The sequence below is a fragment of the Harpia harpyja genome, chromosome 2 (genome assembly GCF_026419915.1).
Source record: "Harpia harpyja isolate bHarHar1 chromosome 2, bHarHar1 primary haplotype, whole genome shotgun sequence".
Taxonomy (NCBI): domain Eukaryota; kingdom Metazoa; phylum Chordata; class Aves; order Accipitriformes; family Accipitridae; genus Harpia; species Harpia harpyja.
Window position 1 is genome coordinate 19,630,470 of NC_068941.1, and position 21,212 is coordinate 19,651,681.

General features: G+C 37.1%; 1 protein-coding gene across 3 annotated transcripts; it reads left to right on the top strand.

Annotated features, from left to right (window-relative positions):
- Positions 1–14: 14 nt before the first annotated feature.
- On the top strand, positions 15–21,089 carry HELQ (helicase, POLQ like). Of its 3 annotated transcripts, none has more exons than XM_052772468.1 (18): positions 15–197; positions 613–1,345; positions 1,650–1,828; positions 2,382–2,582; positions 3,643–3,715; positions 4,626–4,723; positions 5,314–5,412; positions 5,908–6,053; positions 6,969–7,208; positions 8,104–8,245; positions 8,545–8,649; positions 9,187–9,406; positions 10,199–10,356; positions 10,914–11,012; positions 11,882–12,055; positions 12,638–12,751; positions 14,910–15,044; positions 16,749–21,087. In XM_052772468.1, exons 1-18 carry the CDS (start codon positions 45–47, stop codon positions 16,833–16,835), a joined length of 3,156 nt encoding a protein of 1,051 aa, XP_052628428.1. In that variant the 5' UTR covers positions 15–44; the 3' UTR covers positions 16,836–21,087. The 3 variants fall into 3 exon arrangements, with proteins under 3 accessions (XP_052628428.1, XP_052628437.1, XP_052628446.1); XM_052772486.1 differs by having other exon boundaries at positions 102–197; positions 618–1,345; positions 16,749–21,088; XM_052772477.1 differs by lacking the exon at positions 11,882–12,055 and having other exon boundaries at positions 16,749–21,089.
- The last annotated feature ends 123 nt before the right edge of the window (positions 21,090–21,212 follow it).

The window sequence follows — 21,212 nt, forward strand, 5'->3', positions numbered from 1 at the left end:
ACACCACACCCACACCCCCCACCCCAACTCCACGGGCAGCGGTGATGGCCGAGCCCAGTCTGGCGGTGCGAAGGAAGAGCCGCCCCGGCTCTGTCAGCAAGCGGAGCCGGGCCCCGGTGCAGCCTAGCGCCGTCTGCTCGCCGGTGGCTCGCAAGAGAATGAGCTCCGGTGGCGAGGGACCCCCGGCAGAGACCCCGGTACGGGGCTGGCGGTGGCGGGGTGCGGGCAGGCTTCTAGGGCTGGGTATCGACGTGGGTAGACTCCGTCTGGGAGGGTGGTTTGGCCCCAGACTGAGCCTGCGTGATGTTGATCGGGAAAGGCCTTGCTTTGTATGAGGGGGGGGATGCATTTTGGTTTTAACTTTAAAAAAAAAAAAATCATCGCTACCAAGTAGCTATGCAGGCATCAGGTCTACTTGTAGGTTAAGTTTCATTGAGTTAAAGCATGTGTTCCTTTAGAGGTCAAGCTAGATTTTCCTCACAAACACACTTAACTTTCTTGTTAAGTTGGAGAAGACTTAAATGACTTGCATCTAATGTGTGTGCTGTACAAGTTATGCTGCCTTTTTTGTTGTTACTTTGGAGTATTAATACTCTGTTATTTTTTTTACAGTGTAGTAATGAGAGTGAAGAAGATATGTTTGGTGACCATGACAGCTTTTATGGAAATGATTCTTTGCTAGCTGAAGTTGATGATATAGAGAAGAAATACCTGCAGGATAAAAATACAAATATTAAAGTAGCTGGAGAAATCATAATTGGGAATCAGTCAGGAATTCACCAGAAAAAACAAGATAATTTTTCTAATTCAGAAAATATGGTTGTTCTTAAAGCTGACAAAGAGGATGCTTTCCAAATGAATGAAAATGATCTGGTGGACAGCAATCAAGAACTGACTGAATCTATTTTAGATGACTTGCCATCATCACAACTTTTGTGTTTTGAGAAAACGGATGAACTTTCTTCTGGTTCTAGAATATCTCCAGTCTCAGAAAGGAGGAATAAATGTGTGAATTTTTCCTTGGACAAAATCAGGAGTCCATCTTTTTGTCCTGATACTGAACACAGGAACAGACCTACTGACTTTTCCTCAGAGTCTAAGTGTGATTTATTTAAAACTGAGAGTCTTAAAGATCATCTGAAAAGTGCTATGACTGGAAATGCTAAAGCCCAGACTCTGCAGGTTTCTAAGACCAAGCAGCTTAAAGAAGCTGTTTTATCTGAAGAGATTTGTGTTGCTAGGAAAACTATTGAATCTTCTTCTGTTGATATAGGCCCTTTTTATGGATTACCTAGCAAAGTTAGAGATCTATTCAGTCAATTTCGAGGGATTGAAATGCTTTATGGTAATGTAACTAATGATTTGTTGAAAAAAAAAAATTGCTAGTAAAGTGTTGCCCAGGTAATATTTAATTTAAACCATGTTGGAAAGTGATTGTTTTGTTTATTAAGTTGTTTTTTGGATGGGTGGGAGAGGTTGATATGGCTTATAGAATACTTTGGAAGGCTCAGTCACTGAAAGCTTTTAGTGGTTTATTGAAGAAAAGCTCTCAAACACTAGGCTTAAAGTATTCTGTATGAAACATAGGCATTTTGATATTGATTAACGTGCCCCTGGGGGTTGCTAATAATTCCTTTTTAATTTTGCAGAATGGCAGCATGATTGCTTAATGTTAGAATCTCTACAGCAAAGGAAGAATTTAATATACTCATTGCCAACCAGTGGTGGGAAAACACTTGTAGCTGAAATAATAATTCTCCAGGAATTACTCTGCAGGCAGAAAGATGTTCTGATGATCCTGCCATATGTTGCCATTGTTCAAGAAAAGGTCTGGATACAGTGTTTTTGATACTGCTTATCTTTTCTGATATGCCTTGTTACTTGGCTGATTTTAACACTAATTTTAGCAAAGTCCATGATTTTCGTAAATATATGGTGGGAAGTGGGTGACTTCTCTCCTAAATGCTGCTATGAGGGTCAGTAATTTCATAATGAAACAGACCTAAATTATGAGCTGAAGATGCTGAGTTATTAAGTGTGCTGAACTTTGAAATAATAGCTTTTTGCAATGTTATGTATAGTTCTGCAGTCTTAGAGCTGTACTGCCTGACTTGCTAAACAAATGGTCTTGAAATAAAAGCTAGTATTTTTTTGATGTAAAGGAAAAGTTAATTTTAGAGAACAGATGTAACCCAAGCTTGATAATATTTGTAAATACTTCAGCTTTGCAAATGGAAAAGGTAGTTATAGCTAACATGTTTTCACCAATTCAAACAGTTGATTGTGGTGTGGTTTGTTTATTTGCATGTTGAATTGTTGAGGCAGCTCTGAAATCCAAAATGAGCATGAGTTTGTTCTTCAGTTGATCTCTTTTTTTACAGGTTAGGGGTTTATCGAGTTTTGGGATAGAATTGGGTTTCCTGGTTGAAGAATATGCAGGAAGTAAAGGAAGATTTCCACCAGTCAAGAGGAGAATAAAAAAGTCTCTTTATATTGCTACTATAGAAAAAGGACATGCTCTAGTGAATTCTTTAATTGAAACAGAAAGAATTGATGACCTTGGTCTGGTTGTAGTGGATGAGGTATGCTACAAGATTTACTCAGATCTATAATATGCAATTTTTTGTGTCTATAATACACAATTATTAGCAAAGAGCATATTTTTTGATTACTCAGTTTTGCTTTGAGTGTTTATCATGAAATTATTACTACTTAACTAAGTTTTTTCTGCATGGGTACATAATTCTGTAATACCGAAAGTTATTTTTCTTTAACTGAGGCATTTGTTGTTATATCAGGACAATAGTTTCTATATTGAGAGACCTGCTGTGTTAGTGGTTGATGGTGAATCACTTAATAACTACTTGTCAATTAGACATCCCTAATGGATTAGAAAAAACATAAATAATTTTAATCATATGGCATGTATCTTATGAATCCCAGAACTGAAATCCTAAATGTGAAACCATGAGACTTTGTGTCTGGTATTAATAATGATTAAATGAAACATTAAAAAAAAAAACAAACAAACCGTCAAGTAACATTTAACTGAGAGTTGCCCCATATTCTGCTTTTTAGTGGTGTGGCTGAGTTGTGCTGCTAAGGGTTGATTGTGTTGTAACACCTAACAGGGATGTTTAATTCATGGAATGCTTCAGGCTGACTGACCTTACTTTAACACAGTAGTTTCTAAACAGAAGGCAGCTTAAGAATTAACTTCTTTTTCTGGAAGTAGCTGGCTGCTAGAAATTTTTTTATATGAACTTCCACTGTAAGTGTTGCTTAAAACACAGTTTGTTTAAAATTGCTTTAGGCTGGTGAATACAAAGTTCTCCACAGTTGTCTGTTTACTGTCAGGAGTTAACTCTTTCTGTCAGTTATGGTCTAGTTAACTGGAAGGTAAATCTTGTTATCTATGTATGCTCTTGGGTCAGTTTTTCTGTGGTTCTTAAATGTTGTTTCAGTGAGGCTATGCTTCTGGAAGGGAGCTTAGCAGTCAAAATATACCAGAGGGATATCATGAGGAAGTCCGGCAAAGACATTCCTGTAATATTTGTTTATGACTACATAATTTGGTTTTTTTGTAGAAATACTCTTAACTCCGTAATATTCTTACGTTTTCTTTTTCCCTTCTGTGCACAGTTGCATATGCTTGGTGAAGGAAGTCGTGGAGCAACACTGGAAATTACTCTTGCAAAAATTCTTTATACTAGTAGTAAGTCATGGCTGCAGTTAATGTTATTAAAATATTGTAGTGATGGCATCTCTAGAGAGAAGTCACACTTTTGCTTTCTGGATTTATGGTGTTCTGGCCACTTTTGAAAAACATGCTGTAACTCCATGCATTAACAGTGTTTACCCATCTAAGTGTTAGTCAGTTGAGCCTGTGTCATGGTTTAACCTGAGCTGGTGCCTAAGCACCACGCAGCAGCTCACTCACTCCCCACCACCCAGTGGGATGGGGGAGAAAATTGGGAAAAGAAGCAAAACCCGTGGGTTGAGATAAGAACGGTTTTTTTAAGAACAGAAAAGAAGAAACTAATAATGATAATGATAACACTAATAAAATGACAACAGCAATAATGAAAGGATTGGAATGTACAAATGATGCGCAGTGCAATTGCTCACCACCTGCCGACCGACACCCAGCTAGTCCCCAAGTGGCGATTCCCTGCCCCCACTTCCCCAGTTGCTATACTAAATGGGACATCACATGGTATGGAATACCCTGTTGGCCAGTTTGGGTCAGGTGCCCTGGCTGTGTCCTGTGCCAACTTCTTGTGCCCCTCCAGCTTTCTCGCTGGCTGGGCATGAGAAGCTGAAAAATCCTTGACTTTAGACTAAACACTACTTAGCAACAACTGAAAACATCAGTGTTATCAACATTCTTCGCATACTGAACTCAAAACATAGCACTATAACAGCTACTAGGAAGACAATTAACTCTATCCCAGCTGAAACCAGGACACTCAGGTAGTATTTCTTAGCTACATCCCCCTTAAAACCTGCTACTTTGGCATTTAAAAAGACTAATGATGAAGAAGCAGGCTTATGGATTAAATACTGAGGAGAAGTGTTAAAAATTGCAAATGTGCAGTAAATTAATCTCAACTTCTGTTTTACAGAAAATACTCAAATCATTGGAATGAGTGCAACTTTAAATAATGTTGGAGACCTGCAGAAGTTCCTACAAGCGGAGTACTATACTAATAATTTTAGACCGGTCTGTATACAAGATGCCATAAACTAGTAAAGAAGATATTTGGCTTTAAAATTATAGCAAATCTGTTTAGGATCATATCACAGCTTTTATGCTTAATTTCATGGTGTAACGAAATATGCCTGCTACAGCTTGCAATTTTATCAATATGATAAATAGCACTATGCACTTGTAAATGCACAAATGCAAGTACCTTTATGTTGTTGTCTTAAGCCATTTGTGTCGTTTCAACTAAACCAATTTCTAAATTACAGCTACTGTGATCAATCATTACAGTTCGTTTGATATAACTAGAATCTGTACTACTAGTGCTTGAATGCTGTCATGGCAATGGTTTATGAATAGCTCATGGGCTACAACATTTGTCATGTTCTTCGTTATAATTAGACACTTTCTTAAGGCAGATAATTAAAACAATTAACTTTTTAAAAAATTCTTGATGGGGTGGGATGTGTGCTTGTATGCGTGCAAGTATGTATATGAAATGTGATGCTTAGAAAAAAAACATTAGCTGTACATCAATAATTGTTTAATATTTAGAGAAGACTTGGTAATTTAACTAAAGTTTCTGTTTATGGCTTGTATCTCCCTAGGTAGAATTAAAGGAATACGTGAAGATACGAGACAGCATTTATGCAGTTGACAGCAAAACAGAAAATGGCTTTACTTTTTCACGTCTCCTTAATTTCAAGGTAAAACCAAGATGCTTACAGTTTCTTTCAACTATAGTTATGAAATGTATTATTTTACACTGATTTGTTTACAGAGCTTTTACCAAAGAAATTACTTAAATATGACAGTTCATTTGTAATACCTATGAGAAAGGAAAATTATAGGCTTTGGGGAGGAAAAGGGCCTTTAAAATGCTGAATGCTTAATTTGATTTTTCAGTTCTTCACTGCTCTTTAAGGTAGACATTTCTTCAGTACTTTGTGTGAAGAGCAGTGGGTTTGATTATTCCAGATACCCAATGCTTTGTGGTTTTGGATAGATTTTCCTCAACAGTTGATCACTCTTAGACAATACTGAAAGAAGACATCTTTTTTGGTTTTTTCTCAGCTTATTACTGCCTTGTAGAGATTCAAGCAAATGGGATTATTCTAGCAAAGGTTGAGGATAAGTATTGAATACTTAGTTTATGACTTAATTTCTAAGTTTAAATGTTTGTTTATCTGTGGTTTTGATAGTATTCTAGTAATCTGGAGAAGGCAGATCCTGACCACATCATTGCACTGGTTACTGAAGTTATTCCTAAATATTCCTGCCTAATCTTTTGTCCCACTAAAAAGAACTGTGAAAATGTGGCTTCAATGTTATGCAAGTACCTCAAAAAGTAAGTTTCTGTCATGATTTTTTTAATTATGTATGGAATAATTGGTCAGAACTTAGTATTTGTCTTTACTAGTTTGCAAGTGACTTTACCTGGTGATCAGAAGTAAATACATGATTCCATATTCAAAGTAAAGCTGCTAACTGCATAAATGATAGTAAACTGCTCAAGGCTCATTAAACAAATGTTTTACCAAAAAAAAAAAAATCTTATTTTTTAAACAAACTAGTTGAAAAAAATCGTTATTAGAGGACAAATAATAAAGAAAGAAGGAAAGGCATACTAAATTAATCTAACCTTGTGTCCCTTTGGCACTGATCTCTGCAAGCTTAGAAAGCAAATATTTTCTCTATAGCCTGGTATTTAGTCATGTATGTTACTAGTTGATCGAGTATCTCTGTTCCATACCTACTTTGTGAATGTAAGTTGTAAAATCTAAACCAGGCTTCGTTAATGAAGAAAAGTAAGACTTACATTTGGCTTCATTTAAATGTGATTTAATCAACTCATAATGGTCGGGCAAAGTTAAATTTTATGTAGGAAGAAATTATCTTAAAATAAACAAATCCTCCCTTGCTATCAAAATTGAAACCTTTTTTGATGTACCTATAATCTTCACTACCAGCTGATACTGGCCCTATTTCCTTTCTTCAGTGCACTCAATACCCACACCCAGTCAGTATTTGATCCCTTCTGTGCCTGTGCTTACAAACAAGAAAAGAGTTCTATTGCAACTTAATCGATCTCCTGTGTTTTGGTTTTTTAATGTTACTGGAAATGACTATTTCTCCAACCTAGATGTTAAAGAAAGGAATGGATAATGAGCAGAAATAGATAGTAAGCATGTCTCTTGGTTATTTTTTTTTTAAGTAGTTAATGATTGATCAAAATCTAAAGAAATGCTTTTCCTCTTTCAAGAGAATTCAGAGCTCACAGGGACAAAGAGAAACAAGATCTCATCAAGAACCTAGAGAATATTGGAAATGGAAGTGTCTGTCCTATTCTGAAGCAAACAATCCCTTTTGGTATTGCCTATCACCATAGTGGCCTTACAAATGATGAAAGAAAAAGTATAGAGGAAGCATATTCTACAGGTGTCCTGTGTCTGCTTGCTTGCACAGCTACTTTAGCTGCTGGAGTCAACCTGCCAGCTAGAAGGTTAGTAACTGAAACATATTTCATTGTTGCATTGATTTTTTTGCTTTGTAAAAAAACTTCTTTAATAAGTTGGAAATATTGTTGCTATTTAAAGTATGTTTCTGTTTTTAGTAGCAAACTGGAAGTGTAAGGGATTTTGTGTTCAACTCAGGACACAAGACTGCGAAGTTTTTACATAGGAAATGTGAATCAGTAGCAAGTCCCTCAGAATGCATAGCTGAAGAGCACTTAGCTAAACGGATTAAGGAAATTTTAATAAATTGAGGAAATGCTTCAGTATTTTAGTAATGTTATCCAGAAGAATAAGGAATTCATGGTGGTTTCTTTAGATATTGTCCTAAGAACAGTGTTTAAATTACAAAATAAATCTCTTCTAAGGAGATATAGTTTGAATATGTTTTAACACAAAAATGTGTTATCTTTTCTTATAAGTGCTGATGATATGGCTGCCATACTCTGTATGACCAAAGACTGTTTGCTAAGAATCCAGTTTTGTGTGCCGTGTATGTTGGAATTATGCACCTGAGGGGAGAAAAAAAATTCATACAGACAAATATTGTCTTTCTAGCGTAACTGATGTATGGTCAGTGTTGCTTATGTTCTTTAGAAAGGTTTATTTTATATCTTGGTGGTTTTCACTCTTAAATTCAGGCCTTTGAGCGGATGTAAAGAGTAGTTCCAAAGGTTCTACAAAACATAGTAAACATGGCTTATCTTTCAATAAACCTTAAGTTGTTAAATGTTTGCCTGGTTGATTTACACATCTGTTCAAACAGGTGCATTTGATTTTTATTAGTTACTAAGAAAGGGCATATATAAAGAATGCATTTGCAAATTTTACTGCTGCTTTAATAATTTTAATATAAAGCATAACTTACTAAAGACTTTTTTACAGGGTTATTCTCAGAGCTCCTTATGTTGCTAATGACTTCCTGAAGAAGAACCAGTATAAACAAATGATTGGCAGAGCTGGTCGAGCTGGTATTGATAGTGCTGGAGAAAGTATTCTCATAGTGCAAGAAAAAGACAAACACTTGGTAATTTTTACAAACTTTTTGGTAATTTTAAATTTCTGGATTAGGCTGGTGGGATAAACAGGAGGAGCTGAGCTGCCTAGCTTAATTTTTATTTGCTGCTTAAATTTTCAAGTATTTGACATATGTAATAATACCTATAAACTACCTTTTTGTGCTTTGTTTTCAGACGTGACCTGTAAACTTTAAATGTCTACACTTACTTTCTTTATAAGCTGAATCATGCATATCAGTATTTTTAAAAGTGTAAAACTAGCGCATAAATATTTTCCCTGAACTAATATATTTCTTGCTCTTTTTAGGTTCAGGATTTAGTTAACAGTCCTTTGGAGAACTGTTACAGCAGTCTTCTGCTGGAGTTGACCAAGGGAATGCAGAGCCTGTTGTTATCTTTGGTTGGGCTGAAGGTATCAGTTAACTCTTCTCTGTGAGTAACTTAAGTGCTTGGGAATGCAAAGGAAAACTTATCTGTTGATTCTATAGAAAAACCAGACTTTTCAAACAGATTGGCTTACTAGTTCAGAACAGCTTCTAATCAGATAAGGACAAAGATTTGATTAGTCTTTTTATTTAACTCAGCTATCAAGTAATCACATAACATGATAATTTCATTCTGTGTAAAAGTCAAAATTATATCTACCTTATGATAAATTACAGTATTAATAATATTTCAATTTCTGATCCTTGATTCAAAATACAAATAGAAACAGTGGAAACATTAACATGATGCAGTAGCTAGAATAATAGAACAGATGGAGAGTAGTCCCATCAGATCCATCATAGACTGTCTATCATTCTACTTGTTCTCATATATTTCTATAGAAACACATTAACAGGATATCAAACTGCTTCTCTAGTCAGTAAATTTTTTTCATATAGCTTATGAAATGTGTTATGAGAAATGACACCTTTAAACAAGCTAATCACTTGCAAAATTGATGCAGATAGCAGTTACCCATGAGGAAGTCAACAATTTTATGTGCAGTACATTGCTGGGTATTCAGCAGCAGCTGCTGTCTAAAGAGAAGAGCCTCGCAGAGATAATTAAAGATGGGCTAGAAAATCTAATAGAAAAAGGACTTCTAAAAGGAAGAATATGTGAGAAGGACCACAGTTCCGAATGTACACTAACAATCACACCATTGGGTAAAGCTACATACAAAGGTAAGATTTTTTTATTCTTATTATAATCTTTATTTCAACAAACCCTTTCATCTCAGCCTTACCTCAATTTGATATGTTTTCCTGTCTTCAGTCTGAAACTGCAATGAAAAATAAGTTGTAGAGAGACAGTTTCAATTACTAAATGATGTGCTGGACTGAAAATGGGAATGAACAAGTAATGCATGGCTGAACATGATGGGAATGAAATGTAATAACATTGTTCACAATGGGAGTAAAACCAGAAACCAGAGAAATCACCAAAAAAGTGATTTAAAGATTTGATTTAGTGATCGTAATCAAAATGGCTCATGACCTCGTTTTATAATTGTTATGAACAGATATTGTGAACAGCGGGATTTCTTGACCTAGAGGGAAGCTTAAGAGGGAAAGGAAGTATATAACATGTAGATCAAATGTAACAGAGTATATCAGGAAGTTCTGTTTTCCTGTCATAGCATAAAGATACAGGGTATGGAATGCAATTGGAATAGGATGAATCGCTGAAAAATTCCTTCAATCTACAAGATTGTTCCAGCCTTTCATTAAAGCCAAGGCAATTCACAAACACTCCAAAACCACACGCAGAATGGACATATATGGAAATAGGTGACTGCCTTTCCTCAGTTCTGTTTCACTGCTCATGTTAGGTTAGAGCAATTATTCAGGTTACAGTCATTTCTCTTCAATTCAGATGGCATAACAAGCTTTTGTGGAAGATGAAGGAAATACTGACTCTATGTTAAAATCTATTATACTTAACTCTGTATGTTTAAAATTGTGTGCTTATTATAGGGTCTATAGACTTGGCATACTGCAATCTTCTTTACAGAGAACTGAAGAAAGGTTTGGAAGGGCTGATTCTTGAGAGCAATCTTCATCTTCTATATCTGGCAACTCCATATGATATGACTTCTAACTGTAGCCCAGATTGGATGATATACTTGAAACAGGTGAGAATTTACTAGCAAACATGCATTGGGGCATATAGTAATCCTGCTTAATAAATTTTACATAAATTTATACAGATAGGAAATGTAGATGGTGGGGTAACGATTTGAGCAAAATCCGCTAGAGAATGTCAAATTTTAATCTTTGTTTGATTGCTGAGTCTAATGCTTAACTCCAGCCATGATTGTAACTATTACACTGTGACCAATACCTTCCTACAGACTACTATACTTATGTCAGCCTTAGCAGCAAAACCTTTATCCTAGTCTTGCACACTCTGTAAGATCAACCCATAATTCAACTACTCCCTTTTCTGTAAAGTGTTGTATACTAGGGGTAGCACTAAAATCTATTTAGTTTTGTTAAAGTGTGGCATTCAGAGATGGACAGTTCCAGATAATTCAAACAAGTAGGCAAAGAAGCTGCAGATCTGTCTAGTGACTATAGTACTATATAGAGATCTTGAAAAACATTGTTTTGCTTTGAGTAATAGACTTGTGTTTTCTATAACATTAAGAGAACTAAATATCTGAATAGTCTTTATAAAATCTTATTTTAGTTCAATCAGCTAAGTGCAGCAGAGCAAAAAGTAGTGGATATTGTGGGAGTACCTGAAAGCTTTATTACAAAAAAGGCTTCTGGTCAAGCCATCAGAAAGGTAGGTTGGAGATTTCTCATAACTAAGATGACAGTTTAGTCATTTCATTTGACTATTTACAAATTCTAGATTATTCTTCTGCTAGTGTTCTTTATTACTGTTCTACTTAATAAGGTTCTTTTAACCTCATTGGTTGGTGTCATGGTTTAACTCCAGCCAGCAACTAAGCACCACGCAGCCGCTCACTCACTCCCCCCCACCCAGTGGGATGGGGGAGAAAAATCGGGAAAAGAAGTAAAACTTGTGGGTTGAGATAAGAACGGTTTAATAGAACAGAAAAGAAGAAACTAATAATGATAATGATAACACTAATAAAATGACAACAGTAATAATAAAAGGATTGGAATGTACAAATGATGCGCAGTGCAATTGCTCACCACCCGCCAATTGACACCCAGTTAGTCCCCGAGTGGCGATCCCCTGCCCCCACTTCCCCCAGTTCCTATACTAGATGTGATGTCACATGGTATGGAGTACCCCGTTGGCCACTTTGGGTCGGCTGCCATGGCTCTGTCCTGTGCCAACTTCTTGTGCCCCTCCAGCTTTCTCACTGGCTGGGCATGAGAAGCTGAAAAGTCCTTGACTTCAGACTAAACACTACTTAGCAACAACTGAAAACATCAGTGTTATCAACATTCTTTGCATACTGAACTCAAAACATAGCACTATAACAGCTACTAGGAAGACAATTAACTCTATCCCAGCTGAAACCAGGACAGTTGGTTTTCTTAATGTTTAATGTCTTTGGGTATAATATAGACATGTTTTAGAGATGTGAAGGAGTACAGATGCCAAGAATTTCCTCATAGCAATAACAGAATATCTTGAATGTGATATTGGCTCTGAATTCTAACTTGCTTTATTCCTAGAATGTGGACAGTGCTGTGGTAAACAGGCTCTACCTGTCTTTTGTCCTTTATACCCTACTGAAAGAGACCAATATATGGAGTGTTTCAGAGAAATTTAATATGTCCCGAGGATATGTACAAAATCTCCTTAATTCTGCTGCCTCGTTCGCCTCCTGTGTTCTACATTTCAGTGAGGTAGTGTGTTTAAATGAATTCAATAAAATCTTTGGGATTGATTTTGCAAAGTCTGGAGTTTTGTTCTCTTAGGTTAGAACTGAACACAGGTGGTGTATTTCACCTTTCCTGCACAAAATTATTTTTCCTGTTCAGAAAAGCATTCTTGTACAGTTATATTTCTTATATTAAAAGTAAGCTTTATGCACTAAGAATGTGAAAATATATGAACTGTACAGGCCATTGATCAGTGTCAGCACTGTTGGTGAAATAATTGACAACGTTACCTTTCTCTTGGAAAGAAGGCCATCTGGTTGTGGAATGTCATCTCAGGGAAAATAGCTGAGTTGGCTTGTTCTCTTGTTCTTTTCCTCTGTTGAAATAATGCACTGCTTATCCTTCAGAACTGCCCCAGCTCTGGGCAGTTCAGCTGAAGAGTGCTGAATGCAACTCTGCAACTAGCTGAAAGGATAACTATAAATAATAGTGCTTCCCCTGTCTAAATGTCAAATATATGCTTGTTGCTGTAGCAGAGCTCTTATCAGTCATACCCCCCAAATACAGAACTTAGGATCTGATTTTTAGTGATCTTTGTCTCTGCAGGAATTGGAAGAATTCTGGGTTTATAAAGCCTTGCTGACAGAACTTACCAAGAAGTTGACATACTGTGTTAAGACAGAACTCATCCCTCTGATGGAGGTAGCAGGGATTCTAGAGGTTAGTAAACCTGGCTTTGTGAGATTTTTCAATGTAAAGTTGTATGCTAAATGTTGCTGTGCCTTTCAATTATATCTGGAAGACCAAGCTAGTTTTTTTATTGAGAATTCAGCATAGTGCAGATATCCCACAACAGTCCTGGAGGTTGGGGAAAAGTGGTTGGTTGAGGAAATGTAAGCTGGAGCCAATAATGTTTTTCTTTTGGCTGCTACCACAGCAACAGTGAAAATGCTGTATTTGGACAACAATTTAGCTGTATATTCAGTTGGAAAACAGAGTCCAAGTTTCTTTTGTGGTAAGGATTCTTCAGTTCATGGGAGTAAAGAGGAATAAGAATTTACGTATTTAAGTCAGAAGACACTCACAAAAAATATGTGAAGTCCTATTGGGAACTTAGGTTTTACAATCACTTGCAGTGCTGCATGTATTTTAAATGAAACCTAACTGGTCTTTGATGAGGAAGACTCCTATTAAAGTAGAAAATCTTTTGGGGCTTCAGTGCAAGGTTATAAGTAATCACTGGACCTCTTCGCAAGATGATTTAACTTGCCTGTCAAGCCTATTGTAGAATCAGTTTGTCAGCAAACCATTGAATTTAGTGGCAGTAAGGTTTTATTCTGAGAAGCTAAACAATGATGAAGACTTGGAGTCTAATGGATTTTTTTGTATATATCAAATTTTCTGAATTGGATGTAAAAGGTAAACAGTCTTCATGGCTCACTTCATATGGGAGCATTTTTGTGGAAGGGCAAAAACAGCCCGGACAGCGTGATTCTGCTGAAGTTGTATTTTAAAGATGACTCTTCAAAATTATTGCTATAACCAAGGTACTTCTGCTCTGGAGTTAAAACTATACTGACAGCTGATAGTTGAAGCAGGTAGACTTGTATCTTGAACAGATGTGGTTTGCTTAGATTTCTGTGGAAGAAATTATAAAATCAGTCTTAAGGTTACTGTAGCAAAAGAAAATTATTTTCTGCACATTTAGTTGCACAGTTTTCAAAGAGCATTCTAAAACCTTTTCATGAGATTTAAGTCATTAGTGGGGAAAGATTCTGTGTCATCGGTCATACTGTGCATATAACAGCCAAATGGAGCACAGAAAATATTTGCTGGTAATTAGTGGTTATTTCTGGTGAAATTAATGACACCTACTTCACGTCAATGAACATGCATAGTCCTCAGTTACTATGGAGAAAGATAATATATTGTAAGCTGTTACCTGTTGGATGCTAAAAAAAAAAAAAACATATATGCCATCAAATAAATATCTTTCTATTCCTTGTTGTCTTTACAAGAAATAAGGGGAAAAAACCAAAAGGTAATCGACCAAATGTTTGGAGGTGTAACACTTGTTCATCAAATGAGTATTATTTCATAACTCAAGATACTAAAGCCTTGCGTATACTAAATTATTCCACAACTACTGTAGAAATGCATTTTAATTTAAGCTTTGTAAAGTTCTAGCAGTATTTGTTTTGCAAAAGAAATATTTGCCCAGAGACCCTCTGTTAAGCAAATACTGCTTGGCTACCTCAAGTAGCAACAGGATCAAACCAAGTTAAGAGAAGCAGATAATGCACACCCCCTTACATTAGTGATAATCAAATTCCAGAGAATCTCTCCTGTGATGTGAGCTCACAGCCAAGACTTTGCGCAAAACTAGAGAAATAAAAAAGATACTGTGATACTAAAGGAAAAATTATAAGCTTGAAACAATGAAGTGCAGTCTTTTCTGGGATTTTGTAAAAGCTCTGTTCTGTGAAAATTGTGTGGGAAAAAAACAATTGGATAAAATCAGCCCTCCTTTTACTTAGACACCTCCAAAGAATGTGAGACAGTCATTCCTGTCAGTGACAGTGAATGCAGAAAACAAGATAACAAAAGAGGATGGCAGAGTCAGTATCATCTAGGCTCAGAAAATAATGAGGAATGGGTTCCTAAGAACTGGGTAAGATTGTATGGGGAGGTATATCTTAGTGGTAAAGCTGTATTTTTGGGAAGTAAAGATTCTCAGTATTCATGTTCTTAGAAAGACAAGTCAAAAAATTGGATTGATAATGCGAAGATGAAATGTTTGATATTGGTGTAGAGATTGGCACTTAATGGTAATTCTTATTGCCTGTTCTAATAATCTTACACAATTTTGGACTTGCAGGCACGAGCAAAACAGCTTTATAATGCAGGGTACAAAACTTTAGCACACTTGGCTAATGCAAATCCAGAAACTCTGGTCAAGATGATTGAGCACTTGTCACGACGTCAAGCCAAACAAATTGTTTCATCTGCAAAGGTAAGTTAGAAACAAAGTTATAAAAACCACTTCAGAACTTCAGTATGTCAAAAGCAGATGTTTGAATGACATTAAAAGTGAAGGATTCAGTTTACTAGTGAAGGCATTAGTGGATATTTGTGATCCAAATACTGGTCTGTATTAAGAATATATTGAAATATTTTCTTGACGATATCATTTATCTAAGATGGTTAAGAGTAATGAATTGAGCAATTGCTGACCTTCATGCTCCTGAATGACAGGCAAACTTAAACTTTTCTTAAAACAATTTGTTACATACAGGATAGTGGGAAGTTGTGCTCTTTTTCAGAGAGGAAACAAAGGGCAAAAATGTTGGACAGCTTGTCTGATGAAATATGGGAATTAAATGACTACCTTGATCTCCGTGCTGAGTCATTGTAACTGAGAATGCTCAATTCTGCCAATACCTCAGGACTTACCTTACAGAAATTCTAGTGGGAGTTGTGATTACAGAACAGGATTTTCAGGACTGTAGAAATGGAAACCAACAAGGTATAGGGTTAAACTCACCTATTTAGGCTGCTTTTATTGTGCCCTGTTATTCTTTCCTTTCAAATTTTTTTCCATTTTGAATATGCATCATGAGAAGGGCCTTCACTTAATATCTGCCTCTAAGGCACACTTAGTGCCTTAAGCATACAAATAATCCAAGGGAAAGGTTCTGTAATAAACATTGAGTTGTGCCTAAACAAAAAATACGGAAAGTATTTTATTTATCAAGTAGTAGTATTTTCTCTCCTCAATCTCTATTAATCTGCTGTTGCAATGGCATCAGCTTCATGTTTGATTCTGCTAAAATAGAAAGCTTTCAGTAAAGTGAGGGAATGCCTAGAATAAATGAATAGGTGGTTGGTATAAAAATTATGCAGTCAATAACAAAAGTCTTGGTTTGTATATTCTCAAGGAGTAAAACTACTGACTTTGGAGTTTATGCACTTAAAAGGTCATGGCAGTTTAATGTTGTTGTAGGCTCCTTACTGCTTTTTTGCTTCTCTGTGAGCCAGAAGAAGGGGATATATGCAGATTCCTCATCTACATCAGTGCCAAATCCAGCAGCCTAGCTTGCTGTCATGCTCAGATGTTAAACTGATGGAGTTTTCTCTAACTGGGAAGTTAGAAGGATGCTTGCATGTTGTTACACATGCTGCTGGGGGACTGTTATACTCCAACTGCCAGCAGCAAACAGTTCAGGTAGATTAAACGGTTGCTAATATTGGGGGTCCTATATGTCTGATGTAAAATGCTGTAGAAAGAAATTTTGTATAAAGCAAGAAATTGGCAACTTGGCAGGCACAACTTACAAATGTGTATTCCAACATGGAAAATAAATGTTTAATAATAAATGTTTAAGGTTAAAAATGCGCTTGTTAAGTTCTAGACAAACTGTTTATGTTCTGTTAAATTTTGTGTATTATGTGATGGCAGAGCTGAGAAAACAAGCTGTGTACTGTATAAATTTTTGTGTTAGTGTTTTTCATGTGGGTATACACTAAACAGTAAAAAATATTGGTAGTAGTAGGTGTTAGTCCTTTGAGGCAAAGGTACTGCGGTCCTGTGAGCAGCAGCAGCAGTTTTTTATAGATCAGATGCAAGTTTGGAAAGAAATATTGGTGTTTTAACCTAACAGGTTAAACAGCTAATGCCTGTATTCATTTTCTAATAGTTTTTCTTTTTCCATTATAGATGCTGCTGAGTGAAAAAGCTGAGGCTTTACAAGAAGAAGTTGAAGAACTCTTAAAGGTGCCTACAGATATCCCAGGGACCTGCTGACCAACTGTCCTAAAGAAAAATCATGAATCCAAAAACTGGGATATTTTTTAATTTTTAACTTTCCTGTGTAAAGCTGCTGTAATTATAATAAATATTTAATGTCTTTTTTATACCTCAATTTTGTGCAAGTTCTGAGTTAAGAATTTCTTGGAAAGTTGACTTCATTTGAAGGTTTTGATTATGAACTTCTTGAGCAATGGGCTAGAATCAAAAGATATAATCTTAATTCATTCCTGGTTTTAGACATAGCCCTAGGAGTGCTTTGGGGACTGGACTAACTGTCTGGTGTGTACTTCTGCCTAGAGCTTAGGGTGATAGCTGACTTAAATAATGCCTTTACATTGGATATTCCCTTTAGGACATGTATGTGAGTGAGCTGCTCCAAAATTCCTACTTGCAGGAATCTCTGTATTCTAGGTGTAGCTAATGGAAGGAGAGAAACAGAGTTGCAATTCATAACAAAAGTTGTCCCAGAGTTGTGTAAGAAATTGTAAATGATGCCTAGTTTAAGACTTGTTAAAAGGTGTGAATATCAAATTCATATTCAGCCTCTGGCAATTACCTGAGAGAATTATTTCAGGATGTTCCTGTAGCAGTCTTCCAAACAGAAAGTTTACTTTTTTTTTTTTGAACGTTTTTAAATTTCTTGCTTAAATGTGAAGACTAATAAAGATGAAGGGTTAAAGAAATGAGTTTTGAAAGCAATATCAAGTTCTGAGACTCCATGGGCATGTGTCAGTCACACTAGGTAGGACTTTTAAAGGTATCTGAACCAGATTTGCTCCAGCAAAAAGTTAGGCTTCATGAAAGTAGTTTTGAAGATGCCTGAAACTTCTTCAGTTGTGATACAATAAACTCCTTTTTCAAAGCTGGTATGTAGTACGTGACAATGTTAGAGCACTGCGCATTAAGACAGACTTGAAAGCTCTGACAGACTGCTGGGTTACATCATGGCAGCCAGTATACTGGCACACTTAAATATGGCATTTCTATGTAAAATCAGGTGTCCCTTCTCAGTAAAGGAAAAGTAAAATAAACCTTACTTAAGCTGTCTTTGTTTTTTTATTCAACTTGGGTTAATTGTATTGGGATTCTAGAGACAAACAGGAATATTTTTAAATCCAGTGGTGTTGCTAGAGGTTGAACACTTGACTGAAAGGGGTTATGGTGAAAAACTGATGAAAAGGTTAGTATTTTAATGCTCATTTTGTTGTTGCATTAGAGAAATCATAGGTAGCAATTTAATTCTTTATAAGCCTTCACTTAGCAGAAACGTCTCTGATATCATACTTGTGATACTTCATAGTGGCTTACAAAGTTTGGATAAGTGAAATATTGGAGTGCATTCAGTATTAAACCACGTCAAGCATTTAAAAACAGCAGTTTTCAGAGGCAGCATGATTCATTTCCACTGCTAGATTCAGTGCCTGCAGGGGAATCTTGTTACTGATGCTTAAGTGCTTAAGGCATAAATGGTTTTGGAAACATGAGAACATGTTAAGCTGGCTCTAACAATAGGGTATAATTTGCCCTCAAGTGCAGAAGCAATATTTGACATGACTTGAGGTTATCCAAGCATGTCTCTTAATGCCTTGCCCTTTTAATTGAGATATATTTTTGATCAAATGATAGATAATAATAAATTCTCTATCGGTTTATTTGCATTACCTTCAAAAGACACATGATGCTCACTCCAGCATAAATGTGAGTACATATCTAATCAGTTTATGTAGCATGCATGTAGGAAAATTTTAGTGATGCCTGTAAGGCCTAACCAGTTGCTCTAAAGGTTTATTGGTGCTTGGTGGTGTTCCTCCAAAGTTTGAAACAGTCTTGCGTGGATTTGGGGGGAAGAAAACAGCAAATTACTGTAAAATTATTCACTCTTAAGTACTGAGTTACTGCAATAACTGATGTTATGGAAATAATCCATTAATTGCTACAGGAGTAGTTAATGAGCCATTAACCTCTGTCACAATACTTCCCCTGATATTTGTACTTGTATGCTAATTAAAAAAAGTGTACATTTTTATTTTTATATTGTGGAGGGGAACAGCAGGAAAAAATTATTTCTGGCAGCTGTCTGTTGTTGGGTTGTTAACTGCCCATCCTCACACTTGTACATCCTTGTAACAACCAACCACCAAGATGAGATGTGTGTTTGGGAATGAAGTCAGGTATTCCCTACGTATGCTGGAGCAAAAGCTTGTTTGAAACAAGTGGATGGTTTCAGGTCTACATGAAGCCGGTCTGGAAAGAAAATAAGGTTGACATTTGTTATCTGCTGCTCTGCTTATACAGGCTGTGCTTTGCCAGATGGAGGAGTGCAACTCCCCCAAGGCTTTCTCTGTGACCTTTTGTAACATCAGAAGCAAAATGCATGAAACTGCAGTGATTTGCACTAAAACGTTGCTATATGTAGCTTGTCTTATTTTTCTGAAATCAAACTTACCAAGCAAGGCAGTACACATCTTTCACATTGCTTTTTTTCTTTCTACAATATGTATTAATGTATGATTAAATGCTTTTCACAGAAAGCTTTTTTTACCTGGGCTTTCCCATGGGTGGAGATGGGAGAGGGAAAAAAAACTATAAAACAGATGTTGATCACTATTTTTGCACTGGTGGATGATGCTGAGGTGCTTCAGTGTCAAGTACAGTACTGGGCTCATAAAATGCAGTATAGCTTGCAGATGTCAGAATGGGTATACATTGGCTTGGTGAATGTCTGTTAGGTTGTGCTATGGGAAAGCTTGTGCTAAGGATGGGTTCAGGATGTTTTGGAAGGCAAAGATTTCTCACTTGCCTCAATGGGATGTTTATATCCTAAAGCCTGTGTTAAAGGGAAAGAAGCAACAATGATTAGCTTATCTATGTGAAATGATGATAGATGCTTCAAAGCTAAGTTAGGTTGTAAAAATATTCTCTACAGGATGTTCCCACAGATTTCATCATAATGCACAGTAAATTGGACCAGAGCTATGGTGTGCGTATAAGTCTCTTCAGGTTGCAACTAGTGCAGAGTAAGTGTTCTGACCAAAAACCTCGGAGCTTATTTCTTAGTTGTTATGCCTATTCACTCCACTTTCCAACTTGCTTGCATAGACCAGTTCTTGTGTTTGTGCGATTCCCTTCCCTCCCTTCTCCCAAGTCCGTAATTCTGTACTTTCAGGAATGCCGATGCATAACTTACTGAAAACTGTCTCTCTGGAAGGACTGGTAAGAGAGTCAAGCTTAGGTTAATGTTTAGCTGTTCATTTTCATTGTGTGAACGAGACCTATTGTGTTCCTGTGTTCTGGAAAGCCACTTCCATGTGAGCTGGTCCTGCCTAGGCAGCTCTCGTTTTGTCCTTCCTTTTAAAGCTTCATTTCGCCTCTTTCAGCATGGTGGTCCAGCACTGAGTATCAGTGTAATGAGAGCCAAATATTATCACTTAAAGCTTTATTTTGGTTAGAAAGGAGGCTGAGTGATTTTGCAGTGCTCTGTTTGGTGTGCTGGAGCTCAGTAGCTCCCATGGTACCTGAATTTGTCAGCTGCAGTCTCAGTGGAAACAAAGTCTTCTAGCAGTATCTGTAAAGCTGTGTGCACTTTAAAGAGAGCTGCTAAAAACTAGACCCAAAGTGTCATTTCCATCTCTGAATAAACAGAGCGTGTGCCATCTGAGAGTCTCATAGCCAGCTGGGTTCAGAAATAAAACTAGCTGAGAGCTGTGTGCTGTGTCAGGACAAGGGGTGGCTGGGGTTTTGGCGGCAGGGAGTAAGGATAACTTACAAAAACACCTTGATAAGCATCTCTGTTTTTACAGTTTCCAGGCTTTCTTGGCATCAGCTTAGTCTTAGTGTCATCTTCCTGAGGCTTCTTATATAGAAACATAGATCAAGTGCTGCTCTGACACAGGTCAGTTCTGTTCATCCACCCAAACACTGCTATGTCACAAGAATTGTTTGCCTTTTGTACAGACAAGTCTTCCGTTCTGCGTTCCCTTAATACACCGTTACGGGTTTGTGTGGTGTGGGGTTTTTTGGTAGCAGGGGAAGGGGGCTGCAGTGGTGGCTCCTGTGAGAAGCTGCTAGAAGCTTCCCCGGCTCCAAGTCGGACCTGCCTCTGGCCCAGGCCGACCCAAACAGTGACGGTGGTAGCACCTCTGGGATAACGCATTTAAGAATGGGAACCTGCAGTGAGTAGTGGGACTGGAATGTGAGAGGAACACCTCTGCAGATACCGAGGTCAGTGAAGGAGGGGGATGAGGAGCGGGGGAGGAGGTGTAGCCCCTGCAGCCCGTGGTGAGACAGCAGGCTGTCCCCACCCAGCCCATGGAGGTGAGCAGGGGAGCAGATGCCCCCGAAGATGGCCGTGACTCCATGGGAAAGCCTGTG